This window comes from Notothenia coriiceps, unplaced genomic scaffold, assembly GCF_000735185.1.
Source record: "Notothenia coriiceps isolate Sejong01 unplaced genomic scaffold, NC01 NC01_scaffold00038534, whole genome shotgun sequence".
In the NCBI taxonomy this organism is placed as follows: Eukaryota; Metazoa; Chordata; class Actinopteri; order Perciformes; family Nototheniidae; genus Notothenia; species Notothenia coriiceps.
Window position 1 is genome coordinate 54,488 of NW_011371235.1, and position 18,636 is coordinate 73,123.

Genomic DNA, 18,636 nt, shown 5'->3' on the forward strand with positions numbered 1-18,636 from the left:
CTTATTGCGCATATTAAACCTGGAACTAACTAAGCTTAAATTATTGCCAATGAAAACAACATTAAACATTAAATAATCAGCAGCATTAATTTCTTATGGCTCTATCTGCATCTTTATTTCTTATGATTACATTTTATTACAGCTTCAAAAAAACAATTTCCCTCAAAGAAAAAACCAAACATGCCCTGTTGTTGCAAGAAAAAAAGTGCAGAAGGAAACATCCATTGAAACTCAGTGTGCTGCTCTGTGATGCTAGTTCAGATACTTGGCATCTCATCTTGGGTGCAAGTTCATCAATGTTTGGGCTCAGGCTCTGAGCTGAGGAGATCCTCAGGATTGAGTGAAGGTGTGCGTGCAATATACCAGAGGGCCAGATCTAATAGTAATTATAAATTATCCTGCGGGCCGAAATGAAATCCACCAAGGGCCTGATTTGGCCCCCGGGCCTTGAGTTTGACACATGTGTCTTAAAGGCTAAATATCACAAATATATATATTTTTTAAATGTAATTGTTGGATTTTTATCACAAGGTCAACCACATAATATCTAATAAATTGACATGAGTTTGCAGTTTTTATTATTATTACCATTTAAACTGTTTCGATGGATTATATTTATTTGATTACTCATTATCTGCCTCTGTTGCACGATATCAAGAAAATATACGACATGTGATAACGTTGTTTACTATCAAAAATATGACCTGGGTAATTTAACAGATATTAAAGTGTATTCAGTTCTGCCTTTTGGCTGCTTTCAACACACCGCTAACAACCACTAAAGGCTTCTTAAATTGAAGAAAAATGAAGAGAAATTATATAAAATGTTGAAGAAATTAAACAAAAATAATAGATATAGTCTCAGTCGTATCTTAATTTCTTTACCTGGTTTTAAAGGACACATGGCAGTTCATTTAGGTCTAGTTGTTCTATGGTTTACCTTGTCCAACTGAGTCATTAAACCCACATTACTGATGAGTTTTATCAACGTTTTCATTAGGTATCAAACCTACAATATCATCACGATGCTGAAAGAGGTCAGTCAGAAATAGTGTGCTAATTTGATTTTCTTCCTATCGCTCAACCCTAAAGTAATGCTGAAATGTGAAAGCCATTACACGGGGGAGGTTAAAGTCTTGCTGCAGGACAAGAAATAGGCGGCCATGTTGGCTCTAAAGTCATCATGGTGCCAGTCCAGCGTCAGTGCAGCAAAGCGTCCGCAGCACAGGGAGAGTAAACAGGCATTAGGGAGATATTAGAGCTCCACTGCTGCTGCCACTGACACACACTGCTAAGAAGTCTGGACACCTCAGAATGTGTGTGTGAGAGTGTGTGTGTGTGTGTGTGTGTGTGTGTGTGTGTGTGTGTTAAACAGCATACACAGAGCCGAGCGGCGGGGGGAGTGGACAGGCCTTGGCCGCGTCCGGAGAGGCTGGGAATGTGTTTTTACCTCAACACCGACATACATCCTTACCACGCAAGTGTCCGCCACACACACACACCACCACACACACACAACACACAACCACACACACAAACACACACACAACCACACACAGCACAACACACACAACACACACACATGCCACCACACACACACACACACACACACACACACACAACACACACGCTAGTGATGGAGGTGTCAAAAGAAGTGAATGAAAGTATAGGAACTTTTCCTGCACAACGCCTCCGGTTCATAGAGGTGCTGTTGATAAATATACATGATTCAACAAGATTAGACATTGTGTGCGTGTGTGTGTGGTGTGTGTGTGTGTGGTGTTGTGTATGTTGTGTGTGTGTAGCTGTGTGTGTGTGTGTGTGTGTGTGTGGTGGCAGACAGACATTTACAACAAACACACACTAATACACAGAAGGGATATCCCCCAAAGTTTCTCATCATCTTTACGCCCGCAACTTTTAAAACATTTCATTATGGTCAGATACACTTGATGGTTTTTTTGATGATAATCCGGATATGATTTTTTTTTTTCCTTTGCATCCCATACCGCACACACACACACACGTGTTTTTCCGAGGGCCCCTCATTACTCTTGGCGTGCGCCTCGAAACCAAAATGCAGATTTCGCCCCAGTATAACTGTTAAAGTTGATCGCCAGAAAACATATTTACTTTTCCTCATAATCCTGCTGAGCGTCAGATCGGCAGAGACAGCTTTGTTTTTATGGAGCTTCCGACTTCAACGTTGGTTGTAAAAGGGATTACATGGGTTACAACCGTCACGTAAATGTGCAAAGAGAAAGTGAAGCAAACATATGAAAAGTGCCCCATGGGGTAGCGGATTGTACGATGTTTCTGTTGCTAACAATAGGGTCATGCTAACTAGTAAAAGTTAAGCATTTGTGTGGTATGGTGGAGGCACATGAGTAATTGCTCTGTGTCAACATGAACAAATGTGCTTCCTGCATCTCTCAGCTGACCTCTTATCCCCATGTTATATTGTTGATGTTTAATCTAGTCTTTGTACTGGAGCTAGAGCTCAAGGTGCGCTCACACTGGGGAAACGTTTGCGTTACTGCAGGGGCCATATGCGTTTTCAAAAAAAAGGTCTTCCGTTCAACATGCATTCGCTTTCATTTGACCGTGTCTGTTCAAACGAGACCGCTGGAACGCTTAAAGTACATATACCGGGCCTGTAAGTGGCGCTGTAACTTCGCACAAATACACCAAAGCAGCGAAGAAGACCATGATTGAGCAATGTTGCCTGACTACCCTTCTGTTTATGCCCCGCGGTGGATTTAGCAACATGTAGTAGTTCATGTAGTTCTCCATGTCCACTTGTTGCTGATGGTTGTGGTGGAGGAGCTGTAGATGTTGCACTAACATCTGTAGCATGGTCAGTAGCAGTAGCACTAGCAGTAGACTGACAGTAGCTACTGGCCATGCTACAGCAGTGAGCAGCAGAGGCGGGGAGAGGCGGGGCTATCGTTATTTTTTTCAGGAGATGATCGTATAGAGGCGATTACACGGACTCGTTTGACCCCCCAGAGCGTTTCGTCTGCAGATCTATCCACCTTGGGACCCGTTATCGTTTGTGGGGTCCGTTTCTATCGTTTTGTTACGGCCTCGTGTAAATGAAAGGGCTATACGCAAGAGAAACTATGCGGATCCAACCCGTTTTGTTCTCGTGTAAACGGGGTCTAAATCAGCTGTAGATTCATCCTCAATTCAATTTTCTCTCTTAATTTCACATCCTATAACGACCTATTTCAATGCATTACTTAAAGGTGCGGTAGGTCATTTTGGAGAAAGCAGCTCGAGTGCGCTAGAATTTGAAAATACACAGCCGGAACAAATCTGCCACTTCCTTACAGAGCCCCTCCTCCAACACACGTACGCGCACATGACCAATGAGGGCACGAGATAAGTTTGTGCACAGATGGAAGGCTGACAGGCAGGTAGGCCATCCAGTTACTTTAGCCGGGCCGACTCAGATGATTGGTCGTGCTTTTTACAGTACCACGGCTTCATTGATGATATTTAATGTATTTTTTGTCAAAGCATTTAATATATTCATTGCTATCGGGATGTTAAGAGCATTCCATGGAATATAACAACAAGTGTTTCTGAAATAAATTACATACCCCACCTTTAATAGTCAAGTATTCACAATATTAATATTAATCATTGCTTTGTTTTTGCGATTCTTGCTGAAACAACATATTTGTATTATTCATGTGAGATGTTAATGTGTGCGGGCATGTTTCGCTGTACGTACTCGTGGTGCCCCCAGCCCAGCTCGGGGAGGTAGGGCAGCTTCTTGATCCGGATGATGGAGTCGTAGAGCGACGGCTGCAGCGATTGGGCCACGGCGTTGGCCAGGATCACGGCGATCATCACGGGCAGGATGTGAGAGATCTGGCCCGTCAGCTCAAACACGATGACGGCCGTGGACACCGTGTGGGTCACCGCGCCCGACAAGGCCGCCGCACCTTTGGGTGGAGAGAGAAACACACAGAGGAGAGGAGACATTGTTTAGATCAGTGGTTTTCAAGGTGGGGTCTGGGGGCTAAATAAAGGAAGGCCTTGAAGGGGTTTCAGGGGCATCATCCATCACAATGAAAACCGTTTCAAATGACCAAGAAGCTGCATTCCTATATGTCTTTCCAGCAATGTAACATTTGTTGCTTTATTTGCACCAAAGGCAAACACCTTACACTGATGCCTTTACTGCTAACACTTTATCTTAAATAACCCTGCCAAAAAACACGCTTTCAAATGTTTGTATTTTATTGTATTTTCATGCGTTTTCTATGGCAGGAAATCTCTCCATTTAGTGGGGAAATAAATATACACTGTCAGAGAGAATCCAACACACCTACTGTCCTAAAACTGTGTAAACACACACAAATAAATAAACAATGATACATGTGAGGCTGTGGCTCAGTGGATAGTATGCTTGTAACCAATTCCATTTCACTTTAAATTCCCCGCGAGTAAGTCACACGTTGTCTCCCGCTTGTCGCTATATTATTAATTTGGTTGCTACGCTGCTGCACGCGGAGTATCCCGGGTATCGACCTGGCTGTGTGTCAGCCCCGCCGCCTCACTGCGTCCGCCCCGCCCTCCCAAACAGTGCGCCCCGCCCCTCACTGGCGGCGCGCTCCGACCCGCCGCCCCTTCCACTGCCGCGCCGTTGGCAGCCACAGCCGCAGCCCCGCCGCCTCACAGCGGCCCGGCCCCGCTCAAACTGCGTGCCTGGGCAGCCAGCAGCGGGCGCCCCCGCCCTCAGAGCGCGGCCCGCACCCCTCACAGCCGCGCCCCGCCCCTTCAAAAGCGCGCACCGCCCCTCAGCAGGCGCCGCCCCGCCCCTCAATAGCGCTCCCACGCACACACGCCGCTCACAGCGGCGCCCCGACCCCCTTCACCACGCGCGCCTGGCAGCCACAGCGCTCCTAGCCTAACATGATGCAGGGGGGGGGGGGGGGGGGGGCGGCGGGGGGGGGGGGGGGGGGGCGCGGGGGGGGGGGGCCCGGGGGGGGGCTGGTCACATCTTTATGTAACGGCAATTTATCGAGCCTCAGAAAAGTTATCGAGTCCATTTTTATTATCGTACGACGACAAGTAATTTATCGAGTTATACGCGAGCAGGCGCTACAAATAGTGAGGTTTCTGATTTATCATACAAAGCATGGATGGTCATTCAGCCTTACTCTGGCTGCCACCACCAGAAAGAGTAGCACAATATACAATCATGCTCTAATTCTGTTCAACGCGCGCGGCGGGAGGCGGACAGCGATTCATGAGAAAGCGCCATTCAACCTTAACACTTTAAAAATAACTAAGACTCAAACATTTTCATCTATTTTCCTGGCTGCTCTCCATCCTCAAGCAAACCAAGATTTCGCTCCTCCCCCACCAATCTTACTTGTGCATAATGGCAAACCATCGACTTAATTCAAAAGCAAGAGCAGACATTGGTTGTCAGCCCCCCCCAAATAATAGTTGTGTGAAAAAGAGCGCAATTTGAATAAAAAGCCAGCATGACGGTAAATGGTGCGCTTCAATGCTTCAACAGAGAAAATGAACGAGTGCAATCTGATAAATGAGAATGAGAAACCATAATAATAGTAGAGGAATGGAAAAGCATTAAGCAATACCGTGCCAGAGAGAGGAGAGCGTTGGTGGGGGGTGAGAACCCTGCAGTTGTTCTTTCTGTAAATCTCTAGGTCTGAATGCGCCTCCTCCTCCTCTCATAAAATGCTTCTGCCAATCCTATCGTTGTAGCCCTTAAAGGCCGAGAGGGTGGGAAGATGAGAGAGGTCTGAGTCAGCCCAGCCTACGTGCAAGAACAGATAAACAACAACCAACAGGGCGAAACCAGAGGCACGATGAGCAACAGCGGCTGTCAACAGGTTGGCGCAGCGGAGGACGCACAACAACAAAGCAACAACAACAACACCGGGGCCCGTTTCTCATCTCGAGGAAACTGGCTTGCGCAAGCCAACATACATTTCAAGGATGCTACTCATCCAAGTGGGCGCTGTTCCAATCTGCTCAGCATAAGCTTGGAATGTCCACAAGAGGGGCCGTGCGTCCTTGGTCTGGGCAGAGAATTTCGAGGCTGGCAGCATGGGTTAGACTTCGCGTCCTTTCAACATCCCCACAATGCTTTCTGCGCACAGGACCGCACATTTCAAAAACACCCTTGCGGAGATGGTCCGGGGGGGGGGGGGGTGGGGGGTGAACGACCCGCAGCAACACATTTAAATGTAAGTATGTAGACACATAGTGTGTGGTCAAGTATGTTGCATTTGTTATGCACCCAAAAAATGTGTTCCTGTGAAAGTAAAGGCAAGTTCATAATTAAGATAGACAGCTACGTCGTGAGGTATGGGTTATTCTCGGTAGCACGGCTTATGTTGGAAACGCGTTCAGAGACAGAGCGCAGCACTTGTTAGCCCTGTGTCGCATTCTTAATCCTTGCGTTTTGCCGAAGCAGTGACTTGGAAAGTATAACTTGGCTTCCGCTTTCTGAAGGGGAAGTGAGCCTTGGAAGTACTGACTACCACACGCAAAGGATCCTCGAAGAATTGAGAAACGGGCCGGCCGGGTGCTTTCCAAGTGTCGAGGAAAGGGCTGGCTGCCAGAGCCCAGCTAATTTCAGGCATACTAGCGCATCGAGCTGGCCCGGCCGAACGGACGTTTTTCCAATGTCGCAGTCATAACTTGGAAAGCCCGGCGTACTTCATGGCGAGAAATTTCGAGGCTGGACATGTGTGAGCTTCGCGTCCTTGAAATCCCCAGCAATGCTTTGCGGCAACGGAGCAATTTCCCCAAAATCTGTGGCGGAAAAATGTAAAGGCGGGGCTCTCACCATGTGTCCCTCCTTGCCTTCATGTCTCTTCTTACGCATCAACGCCATGTGTCAGCAACCAAAGGTAACCCCCCGCCCCCCCGCCCCTTATCACCTTGAATCTCCTCTAGAGGCACCATTCGAGTTCTTTGNATCTTGGGTGCAAGTTCATCAATGTTTGGGCTCAGGCTCTGAGCTGAGGAGATCCTCAGGATTGAGTGAAGGTGTGCGTGCAATATACCAGAGGGCCAGATCTAATAGTAATTATAAATTATCCTGCGGGCCGAAATGAAATCCACCAAGGGCCTGATTTGGCCCCCGGGCCTTGAGTTTGACACATGTGTTGTATGGTCAACCATCAGTTACATTCTGTAACCCACTATGTGTAAAATGGGAAAGACTTTGGCGCCCCCCAAAGACTGCAGATGGCAATGCACACATACGTTCAAATTTAAAAGGAAGTTATACATTCTTTTAAAAATCTAATTAAATTGATGAGAAAATGTATCAACCAGTAATAACATTGTGGTTTGTGCTCCCCTAATGCTTACTCTTGTCATTAATAAAGCCCTCAGTTACAAAAAAGAATCAATAAAATCAATCTAATTTAAAACTTGGACAATTGAAAACGTCTTATCCCCTCATATCGTTATCCTCCAGCAGAGCACACATGCTAAAATGTAAATATTAGACCACATATCTATAAAGTGCTACAGAGCTCAACTGATAAATTGGCTGATAATAATATTAATATTTTAGACTACGTTACCATAATCACACAACATTTTATAAAAATCAATTGATTGTTGTTTTTTTATGCAACAGTACATTTGTCAGGGCAGTTTTCTTGTTAATCAATTCACCTTTAATAAGCTACAATAATATATTGGTCTGGCTCTGAAAAAATACCTTAATAACAGCAGACATTTTGAGTCGTCAACGCAGGAAAAGCAGAGCTTTTAATAATAGCAATGGCTCAACTCCATGTCTATCAAAGTTAGCCGGCACACATACCAGGACCCTGAATCTAAAGCAGCTATGTGCTATTCCTCCATCACTCATTTTATTATTACACCTGTGAGCTCCCACAAACAAAATGTCTCCTGTAAAAAAGACCTCAGAATTATTTTTCTTTAAACAAAAACTTGCGTCAACAGACTAATTTCCAAGGTCCATCATCCCATAAACATGTGCACATAGGGGCTTTCTCTTATAAATGTTTCACTCTGTTTCTATAAGCTAACTGTGTTTGTTGTGTACCTCCAGGTGTGTGTGGAGGTGCTGTTGGAGTATCCCTTCTTTGTGTTTGGCCAGGGCTGGTCCTCCTGCTGCCCAGACCGGACCACCCAGCTGTTTGAGTTGTCGTGCGCTAAGCTGTGTGTGGGCGACGTGTGCGTGTCGCTGACCCTCCGCGGCCTGAGAACCACCTCACTAACGGAGGGCCAGGCTTTGGGCACCAAGCTGAAGACCGGGCCCCTCTCAGAGTCCTGTCACAATGTGGAGGCCACTGTAAGAAACAGTATTAGTCCAAACGCAGCGGGCAGAAACAGTGGCCTCCTCATGAAGGCTTGCAGTGCAGACAGGCTGGAGAGGGAGCAGGGACCAGGACCAGGGGAGGGGGTCTACGGAGCGGGACCAATGCTGGCAGTCTCTGGGAATGGAGAAGAGAGACAGGAATCAGTGAAAACAGACACGCCTGCTCTAACCAAAACACAATGTGGTGAGCAAGAGAGACCCACATCCCGCAAGAGACGCTGGTCAGCTCCAGAGCGAGACCAGACTGAGAGAGCCGAGGAGGAGCCCCCTCTGACTCTGCCCAAACCCTCCTTCATCCCTCACGAGGTTAAAATCAGCATAGAGGGACACTCCAGTACTGGCATTGAGAGGCGCTTGAGCAAAAGAATAGACTGCTGAGAGAATTGAAGGGGTTTTAACGCTTTGTTTTGATCCCCTGTCTATCCAGAGGACTGTAATATAGGCTGAGTTTACACACAATGTAAATGTTTTTCTTTTTCTTTACGCAAATCTGATATCTACTTTGAAGCACAGTAGAGCAACTTCATAAGTGGTATCACACACGAGATCAGTGCAATCAATGCTGAAAGCAAAAATGAATGCAGTGTGAATGTTGAGTATGAATGGACTGAGAGACACATATCACAGGCTGCATCTCCTTTGTCACGTAAACCTGTTGGATGCAGACTGGTCAACCATTCCTCTTATCACACGAACAAGCACAGACCCCGATGTCAGCGTGCACAAAGTGGGTAGCCATACTCTGACTCTCATCCCGTTCGCTTCACTGTTCACTTGGTTTGTTGTGAAGTCTATGAGTGGTTTAGTCATAGAGCGCAATCATTTTGGCTTTGATATCTGCTGCCTTGAGGTTTTTCTATTTGATTTTATAACTATTTTTTACATTTTCGTAGCATTGCAGATGTGTGCGCTGGCATATCTGTCTTTGTGCCACTGGTTTTTATTTGTGTCTGCCTTTGTGAGTGTGTTGGTGTGTTTTCTGTACGGCTGTCATACGGAGAACAGAATAAGAAGTGTTTGTGAGCTTGTAGCTGTGAGCTCAGTCTTCAATACAACCTGCACAGATTAAGACTGAAAAGGTCTGAATGTAAATCAATGAATTATCAATCCTTACTCCCCAATCAATTTACAAAATGATACCACTGCGCAGGTGGAAGCACTTACACACAAGTCCAATTATTCTGATGAAGATCCTCAGTCAAATGTACTTTCATAAATTACAAGTATTTAATTCCTTTCATTGACAGCATGTGTCCACCCCTAACCCTGCTATTTTCTGCATTTGAATTCGGTACAAGTAGAAAACCAAAGTCTATCTAAAACCTACAAGTGAGTTTTTAGCCAATTTATGATTGGACTCCTATTGCATAATACACAATAGTTGGCTAAATTAGTTTGGCAAAAGTGCAGCAAACTAAACACTGACATAATATTACCTTCCTGAATTGGTACTTATGAAGTCCATACAACAAAACAAAAAGTTGAAAGAGACTAAATGGCTGTGTAGCAATGAGAGAAACTGCAGTCTTTATATAATTCGCATAACCTATACATCATATTGATAACAGAAACTTTGAATTCAAACACACCATAAAAATATATAAACACAAGGCATGATGCTTACGTTTTGATGGAAAAAACGTTACCTTCCAATTCTATTGATCTATCCTTTAGCTTTCTTTACAGAAACTATGGCCTTATATATATGTACTTAGTTCACAGCAGCTCATGTTCTTTGGGTTCTACCATTGAAACCTCATTTCCTCAATGATGGTAATTTTACTTCAGTTCATACCTGTTATTGGCTGTTTGATTAAATCAGCTTTCTTTCTCTTAGTTCAGTGTTTGTGTTTCTTTCTTAGAGTAGAGCCAAAATAAATATCCTACAGTTCATACTCAGGAACAGTGTGTGTGTGTGTGTGTGTATATATGGATCTGTGTGTGCGTGTGCATGTCCACAAACACATGGTATGTGTGTGTACTGAGCAGCAGCACTTTGATGAAGCATCCAGCGGGAGTGTGGTGGTGTCCTTGATCCTCAGCTGTTAGATTGAATGGAAATATTCAACTGACTGTTTCTCATCTCTCCTACAGATTTATCATTAAGAAAACACATTATATACCAGGGCAGGGAATGTAAACACACATCGGGCAAACTATCTGAACTTTATTTTTGATGACTGATAGAGCTACTATACAGAGAACGACAGACAGAGTTGATCATGTGTACAGTAACGTGTATGTGTGTGTGTGTGTGTGTGTGTGTGTGTGTGTGTGTGTGTGTGTGTGTGTGTGTGTGTGTGTGTGTGTGTGTGTGTGTGTGTGTGTGTGTGTGTGTGTGGATATTTTAACCCTTATGTAGCCTATGTACTGTATGTGCCACAACGCCTCCTTCTTCAATCATTCCATTAACTCAACAATATCAAAGTGGCCCTGCTATGGTTTTTGTCAGTTCAGGTATGGATCTAATGTTCATGAATGTGCTACAGAGAACATCCACACACATGTTTCCTCCTCAGAGTTGAATTTGGCTTACACACAACATGCAGTGTGTGTGAATATGAACTGCAATGTATCACAACAGCCATTTACTTAGTATAACTCCTGAAAGTTGTTTATTGTAAACCGAGTAACCAGACTGTTCTCTTCTGTTTGTGTTTGACTGCTCAGGCTAAACACTGCCCAGTGACTGTTCTACAAAAAGATGTGGTCTTATATTCTTCACTGTTACAAAATAGAGGTACTGTTTCATGCGTTTGTCTTCTTAACCATTTCCTCTCTTGTGGTCTGTATTTGTCTTTTCTTTAAGTCATTTTATTATTTTCAAATGCAGACCTGATACGACGCAGACACAACTGTGGCATGTAGGATTGATGATTAAAGAAGTAAATTCATATTTTGGGAAGTACACATATTCAAAACAAGAAGTAGGTCTGCCCCCCAGTAGTGTAAATCCAACGCAATCTGTATCTTACACACTCTGTGAGGGTGGACCACGAGTGTGTGGGTGTTTATATTAAAAGTACTTACTAATACGCTGGACCCCCTCCAAATTCGAGCTTTTCAGAGCCTTTCTAAATGGTGTTGACAGTAAATTCACCTCCTTGTGGTGATCTATGGAATTGCACTTTGTTATATTGGGTGGGGGGTGTTTTAGTCTAACTAATACACAGATGTAATGTACAGCATGTCTGAGAGAAGCTGTGCTCTAACAGTACAGCCTCTCAGTGATTTGTAAATAGCCAAAGTCTTCCATTATAATGTTGGTATGACCTTGTTAGCGGTGGAGAGGAAAAACACTGATCGCCATGTACAGACCTTTGAAGTGAAGTTTAATTTTAAATATCAGCATTTATTTCAAAGGATATTGCTTCACCATATATTTTCTTTCGCACCAGCTCAAAACCAGGATATTATGGGAGTAAAGACTTTTTAAAAAATATTTTGTAATTCGGGTCTGTTTGTTGGATAAATCTCAGCTAAGATACAGTATGTCTTACGTACAGTATGTAGTAATTATCAATAATGTTCCCTTATTTGATGGTGTTGAGGTTTGCTAGTCAGAAACTGTTACATCTTTACTTCAGATTTTACATTTGATCAAATATATTCAAAGAAATAAAAAAGAGTCTAAAGAAAAAAATGCAGTGTGTTTTTTTTTTTGTGAGAATTGTGTGTTTTGGCAGGCTTTGTATTTGAATATGTGGTTTGGTAGCTGTGCGACTGTGATAAATGTTTCCACTAGAGATAAGCCTGATAATATCTTCACCTCTGCTCGCTTGCTTTGGTATTTCCCACAAGAAACTTTCAGAGTCTGAATACCAGTACTGAAAAGTGAAGTACGGACTATTTGGGCAGAGTAATGGCAGAATTTCTGGCTGAAAAATGCTGTTTACCCCTTTTCCCCTAAATATAATTTATATTTTGATATGGTTTACAAATAATAAAACTTTTTGTTTTTTTACTTTTAGTGAGTATATTTGTACTTGAATTTTTTTTTTTTTAAAGAAATAATATCTCCCTTTATATTCTGACCTCTTTCTTCTGAAACATACACTATGTTTATATACAGTGTATATATACACATACTGAATGTATTAAAGAGTATAGGCCACTCTGATAAAAACTAAAGGTAGAAAACAAAACAATTTAGGATAAACATGAATATCATCAATGGAATGCAATGTGTTGATTGATGAGGTGAAGCATTAGAAAGACATTTCCTATGAGCAGCATAACTTCTGTTCACATATTGTTGAACTGCTTCAGTCACATGACGCGCCAGTCTATGTGACGCGCACCATAAAAGGTCACGGCCTGAATGAGTTCAGCAGCGCTGCACATTGGGCCGAGAACATGCACACAGGCCTTCAGTTGAAGGGAGGAGCAGATAACATGTAAATCACTCAAGCTGTGTTTTAAAATGATCTGGGTTACTAGCTTCCCCGCTGATGAATAGTAATTCTATTTGCAGTTTAATAACTCATTAACTACACGTGGTGTTTGAATTGATGCAATTATTGAAATATCAAGCGACTAATTTAATAACTGCAGCAGTCTGAGCTACATGTGCATTGAATCACTCACAACCGAAACACAATGAAGCTCCCTGTCCAACAAAATGATTGTGTGTAAGTTGGTAATACATTTGAAAGGTTGCTGAGTAAAAGCAGTGACAAACATGCTATACTGCACCAGAGATAATTAGATAGGAGCATGTTTTCTTTAAGGAATATTCCAGTTAGATGCAGTGTGGATTCCCCTTTGTGGGTGAACTGTAGGGTCTGCTAGTCCAACACATATTGTAACAATAAATGTTCATGTCTCATAACTAAAAACAGCACTAGAAAACACACCTGCCAAAACAACACTTTGTGGGGCTCCACAAAATCAATATCCCATCATGCATTACAGATTTACAGACTATATGTTGCGACAAGCGGTTGTCCAGAGCATCTTGTAGCAGGAAAACACTGGAGCATTTTAACAGACCTGCTTCTATCTCAAATGTATTCCGACATACATGGATCACCACCAGAGGTCCCTGTCCTTCCTCACACATCTACACCTTTCACTGTGCTGCTCCTCAAGATAAACAGTGACGCAGGTTCATTCCCACAATGCACCACCAGGGGGAGCACGAGTCCTTCCTTTGGAGGTGGAGACATCAGCCTCGGATCCAAATATTTTGTATAAATATAATTAAATCAAAAAGGATTCTGGCTACTTTATCAATGCTATACAGTAGGTATATCCACATGTGTTCCGATTCATAATGAATATTCCCAAAGCATGTAGATATAGAATAAATTATAATACAATGTATGGTCCTGTTGAATGGATGGAAATAAAGTAATCAAACATAACTTTATTCTGATCAAACTTCACACTAACAAAAACGCACAACTCAATCATGACACATTAAGGGTTCATTTTGTATTCAGCGTGCTGTTGATGCCCTGACAGCTGTGTTCTGCCTGCCTGTGCACAATGATAATAATATCAAATAAGCAAATGGCAACATGAATCACACTTTTAAAATGCCTTACACAGTATGTGTGTGACAGTCTCAGACTGTCTACTACTATGGGTTTTTGATATGGACAGGGCTTCAGCTGTGGACATATGATCTGCTTCTTAAGATAACATTTTAAAGTCATTGTATCAGACAAGACAATAATAAGTTAGTTATTTGTCTGCTTGCTCTTCAAAATGTACAAGGGGGACTTTACAGTTAATCAATCCGAACAATTGCTTTGTTGTTCAGCATCACTTATTTCTAATATACCAAGTAATACATAGACAATGGAAACATTAAGCTCTAATAAAATAATGCCAGTGTAAACAAGCTTCATTATCACACAACTTCCAAATATTGCACATACATTCATAAATATAGACATTAACTCTGTGCCTTTATGTTTATGCGTGTGGCTGCATCTGCGTGTGTGTGTGTGTGTGTGTGTGTGTGTGTGTGTGTGTGTGTGTGTGTGTGTGTGTGTGTGTGTGTGTGTACAAATCTTTATACAGCCCAGATAAATACAATCAGGGTGGGAAATAATTACATCTGAAGGAAAGGTTGACATGAGATGCACCTAAAGGACACTAACATATGTACAGTACCTACATGCACCCATACATAGACACACACACTCTCTCACTCACTCACAACAGCACATGTGCATACATCTTATGTCTACTTGCTTCAGCTACACACACACAGAAATGTTCAGAAACATTTAAAGCATTATCTTCACAACAAAGTCCATTCTGACGTCAGTCCTGGTGCTTCATCACCATAGATAAACAATGGGCATGTGTGTGTGTGATTGGGCCGGTTTAGTGTGTTTTGGTCCCACTCTGAACCTCGTTCTTTGGTCCCAGCCTGTGTGGCGCTGCGCTCTTCAGACTGTCAGTTTCATTACCATAGAGGAAGAGGACCTCCAGCCAAGGAAATTAAGATCCGACTAATACAGATCTCAGATCTGATTTAAATTACTCAGAAGGTTATCATCCCTCCCAAACCACAGTCTTTTGATAGTAGGTTGTCCCACATCTTCCTATGCGTCCCCTGTTTGATCAGAAGTCAGCTGCTCCTGGTCGGAGATGTCATCGTCAGCTGGGGGCCGCGCCCGGTCAAAGAAACCACACTGAGGGAATCACATTAACCCATTAGTGCCATATTGGATAATCAAACTACTACAAGGAATGCTGGATAATGTATGTTTTTACCTTCCACATGGCTAACGTTAGCATGGCAAGCACCAGCAGCCCCAGCAGTATGGCCAGGATGATGACCCAGAGGGGGACAGCAAAGGAGACATCAGGAGTCCCCCACAGCACCAGGGTCCCCATCTGTTGGACACGGAGAGATTCAGTTAGTATTTCTAGGTGCTGGTGTATTTCCTTTTTATAACACTCACACACTTCTGTTACTTACAGAGGAGGTGTGTTGAGGCAGACTGGAGGGTTGGATGCGGTAGGGCATGGCTGTGACGATAAAGGACACAGAAGAGTTGAGGATGTAGGGGTCGTTACGCCGCTGTAAGACATAAATAACATTATTATTTAAAATGTGCAATTTCAGCAATCACATGTTTTTATTATTGTTTTTGGCTCGTAAGACATTTATTGTACAATTACAACTTTGAGACTTAGCTTTTAAGACAACTTGGAGGAGAAGTCCCTAAAGTTCATAAATCATCATTTGGACAGCGATGATGACAAACAGGAAAATCATTCTGCTCACATAGAAGAAAAAGCTCATAAATGGAGAATTGACTTGCTTGAACGCTGCCTCTTTCTATCAAACATTCAAACAGCTTTTACACTACCCAGGGAGTTACAGCTGCCCCTCATGTTATCAAAATGTACAGAACTGCCACTAAATGGAACTTTAAGTGAATTTGCCTTTACAACCGCTGTTTTAAATGAAAAGCATCAAACAAATAATCAACTTCTAGACGACAGTTGAAAACACTGACCTGCAGGAAAGTATGAGCCCAGAGTCTCGAGCGGACCTTGACCACCGCGCTCTGCCCACGATCCAACCGGCCAACCACACATGTGATCCTCAGACAGGAGACGTTGGTGCAGTTCTGGAGAGAGGTAACAAAGAGCGGACAATATTATTGAGGGGTGTTTATACTTTTTGTCCTTCACATTTACTTACGTGAGAGGTCAGGAAGAATATTAGAAACACCGCTCTGAATTTTCCCATGACATTCTATACTATGAGTTTTTCAAGGACATTTTTCAAGGACATTTTTTAATGTACACGAAGGAGAGGCTCACCAAGGTTTTACCGCTGTAACTCTCAGCTGCAGTGGTGGCTCGTTTGTGGCGGTGATGAGGAGCGCTGGCGTTCCTCAAGAAACCCAACAGCTCAGGTGTGTCCTGGATAGAAGAAATCTGAGACAGAAAAGGAAAGTGTTAAAAAGACGTAGAAAACAAAGAAGAATACATGTTATGTTTCTCTCATACCAACAGGTCTCTATTTTATCTTAAAGCGAAAGCATGTGTTTGGGCTTTTTGAGGACAGTTATTTTTAAAAAACCTACTGATTATTAGATTTTGTGGTTAAGTATTGTCTGTGTTACACATGGGCTCTGATGAAGCACAGACAGCCAATGAGAAGGAGATGGTGGACCTGAGTGAGGACAAGGAATGCTTATAAAGTATGATTTTAAGAATGTAATAAAAGAACCCACCAGCTGTGGAAACATGTGTGCCATTTGGCGATTTAGAGAGATTTAATTTACTGATTGAAGCTCAAGCAGTTAAGATGACAGCAACCAACAAGAATCAATGATCTGATCTCACAAATACGAGATGACCGATTGGTTGTAGCTAGAGATTTGTTTTCCTCTGCCGAAAGTTTGGCTCAAAACAGGGAAATGTGAGAGCAAAACTATTTAAAACATTGAACACAATGTGGACGACATGCCTTGTTTACTCTTGTTTTTGGAAGCACAAAATAGCAACAACAACTGTGTCCATCTCTTCCTGCAACTCCAGCCCCTCCGGCCAATGTTTCAGGTATATAACTATTAAATAAAGTTTTACTAAAAGTCACCTTGCTTACATTTATTACCCCGAACACAGGGAAAACTGTGGTAATTAACCACTAGCCAGTCGAGTTTCCTAGGCTTTTTATGAATGGAAATGGCGGTGTGGGCTGGTGGGAAGCTGGTGAGGGGTCATGAGTTTCAGCAATAGTGGCTTCTACTGTTCAGCCTCAAACTATTTCGTTATTTTTCATTTAATATATATGTTTCTGATTTATTGATTTAGATGAAATGTTGGAAAATAACTACTGTCTGTCACAAGTTACCAGAGCCCCAATTAACATATTAAAATGTGTTCGTCCAAGTAACAACAAAGAGCCTATGTAAGTACTCCTCTTGCTGGTGAAAGAAGTGTCTGCTGACAAAATGTGTGTCAATCAGTCTAGTCCACACGGAGGAAATGACAGGGACACTGTGAAATGTTGAGCAGTTGAAAATGACCGAATCAGGAAGAAAGGAAAGAAAATAATCTCACTCTTAAACACGTGCTGTGACTTGTTTTCATATATGATTACAGCTAGCAGAATTTTAGTTTCTAACATAAGTATGCCCTTTTAGAAATCACTGTGTGTTTTCTTTTAGAATTACTCTACAGATGATATCATACACATTGGAAACAACTCCAGATCTAATTTCTGCTAATAAGCATAATGCTCCATCCCCAATCACTTAGAGCCAACTGGCAGAGAACATTGAAAGCAGTCAGAACAGCGTGTACAATTATGTTTTAAATAAGCGGGTTTATATGATGGAGAAATAAATGGATGAATAAGCCGCAAGCAAATATTAAATAAAAGTTCAGAAATGCAGTGGTTCTGGTGGTTTCACAGAAAGTGGTTAGAAATTCTACAAAGCATTTATTTGCACTGCAGGCAATATGGGCTTAATTATAAACTTGGATCTAAAATATGTGTTTGCATTCATAAGCTTGTCTATGTTTATACAATGTTTTGTTACCTGAAGGCCAAGTGGGTTGAGGCTGGTGTTCGTCCGGCAGCTAATTGGTCCGTCAGTTTTGATCTCCATGGCATACAGCAGGTTCTCGTCACGGAAACGGGAAGGCCAGCCGACCTGCAGCTCCGCGTCCTGAATACTGCTGGGACCAGAGTTATGGAGCTGGAGACAAAGAAGGAACAGAAAAAACACACAGAGATGTCAGCATTGAGCTTTCTTATGGCTTATTAGTAGGTCTCAAGTGACCAAGGCTATAATTAGGTTATCATAACTTTGGGATGATGACACGGGCCACCTGCGTTTTAGTGAAGATAATACCTTTTCCGGCTTTAGTCACTGGGGATTGAAATGGAAGACAAGAAAAACCTACAGCATCACCTGGCTCATCATTCCACACCAAAATCAGGATAAATGAGTTATGAGCTTAAATGAACCATCAATTCAATAAATCCTCATGTTCTACCCCATGACGTATATTCATCTCTCCACACACACACACACACACACACACACACACACACACACACACACACACACACACACACACACACACACACACACACACACGGTAATTAACACTAAAGCAAGTCATCCAAACAGGACATGATCCTGGTGCTGCAGGGCAGGAATTCTGCAAGAGCAAAAAAAAAAAAACCCTGTCCTCTCTAAGTAGAAGCAGCTGCTAACTGGGAAAAGCACCGCAAATGAAAATCATTATCAGCTGCAGGACAGGCCAGACACGGCTGCACTCGGGTTCAATGA

General features: G+C 42.8%; 2 protein-coding genes across 2 annotated transcripts in view; one reads left to right on the plus strand and one right to left on the minus strand.

Moving 5' to 3' along the window:
- LOC104968267 (ataxin-1-like) overlaps positions 1-10,189 on the plus strand; it is a 17,072-nt gene extending 6,883 nt beyond the window's left edge. Inside the window, exon 3 of the mRNA XM_010797848.1 lies at positions 8,084-10,189. Within this exon, the coding sequence (XP_010796150.1) occupies positions 8,084-8,731 (648 nt within the window). The 3' untranslated portion in view covers positions 8,732-10,189. The remainder of the gene's footprint in view (positions 1-8,083) is intronic.
- Positions 10,190-13,706: 3,517 nt separating this feature from the next.
- Positions 13,707-18,636, minus strand: part of itga8 (integrin, alpha 8) — a 35,917-nt gene continuing 30,987 nt past the window's right edge. Inside the window, exons 22-27 of the mRNA XM_010797851.1 lie at positions 17,878-18,036; positions 16,148-16,264; positions 15,838-15,951; positions 15,294-15,395; positions 15,086-15,208; positions 13,707-15,003 (exon numbers count right to left, since the gene is read on the minus strand). Coding sequence (XP_010796153.1) covers positions 14,914-15,003; positions 15,086-15,208; positions 15,294-15,395; positions 15,838-15,951; positions 16,148-16,264; positions 17,878-18,036 — 705 coding nt within the window. The 3' untranslated portion in view covers positions 13,707-14,913. The remainder of the gene's footprint in view (positions 15,004-15,085; positions 15,209-15,293; positions 15,396-15,837; positions 15,952-16,147; positions 16,265-17,877; positions 18,037-18,636) is intronic.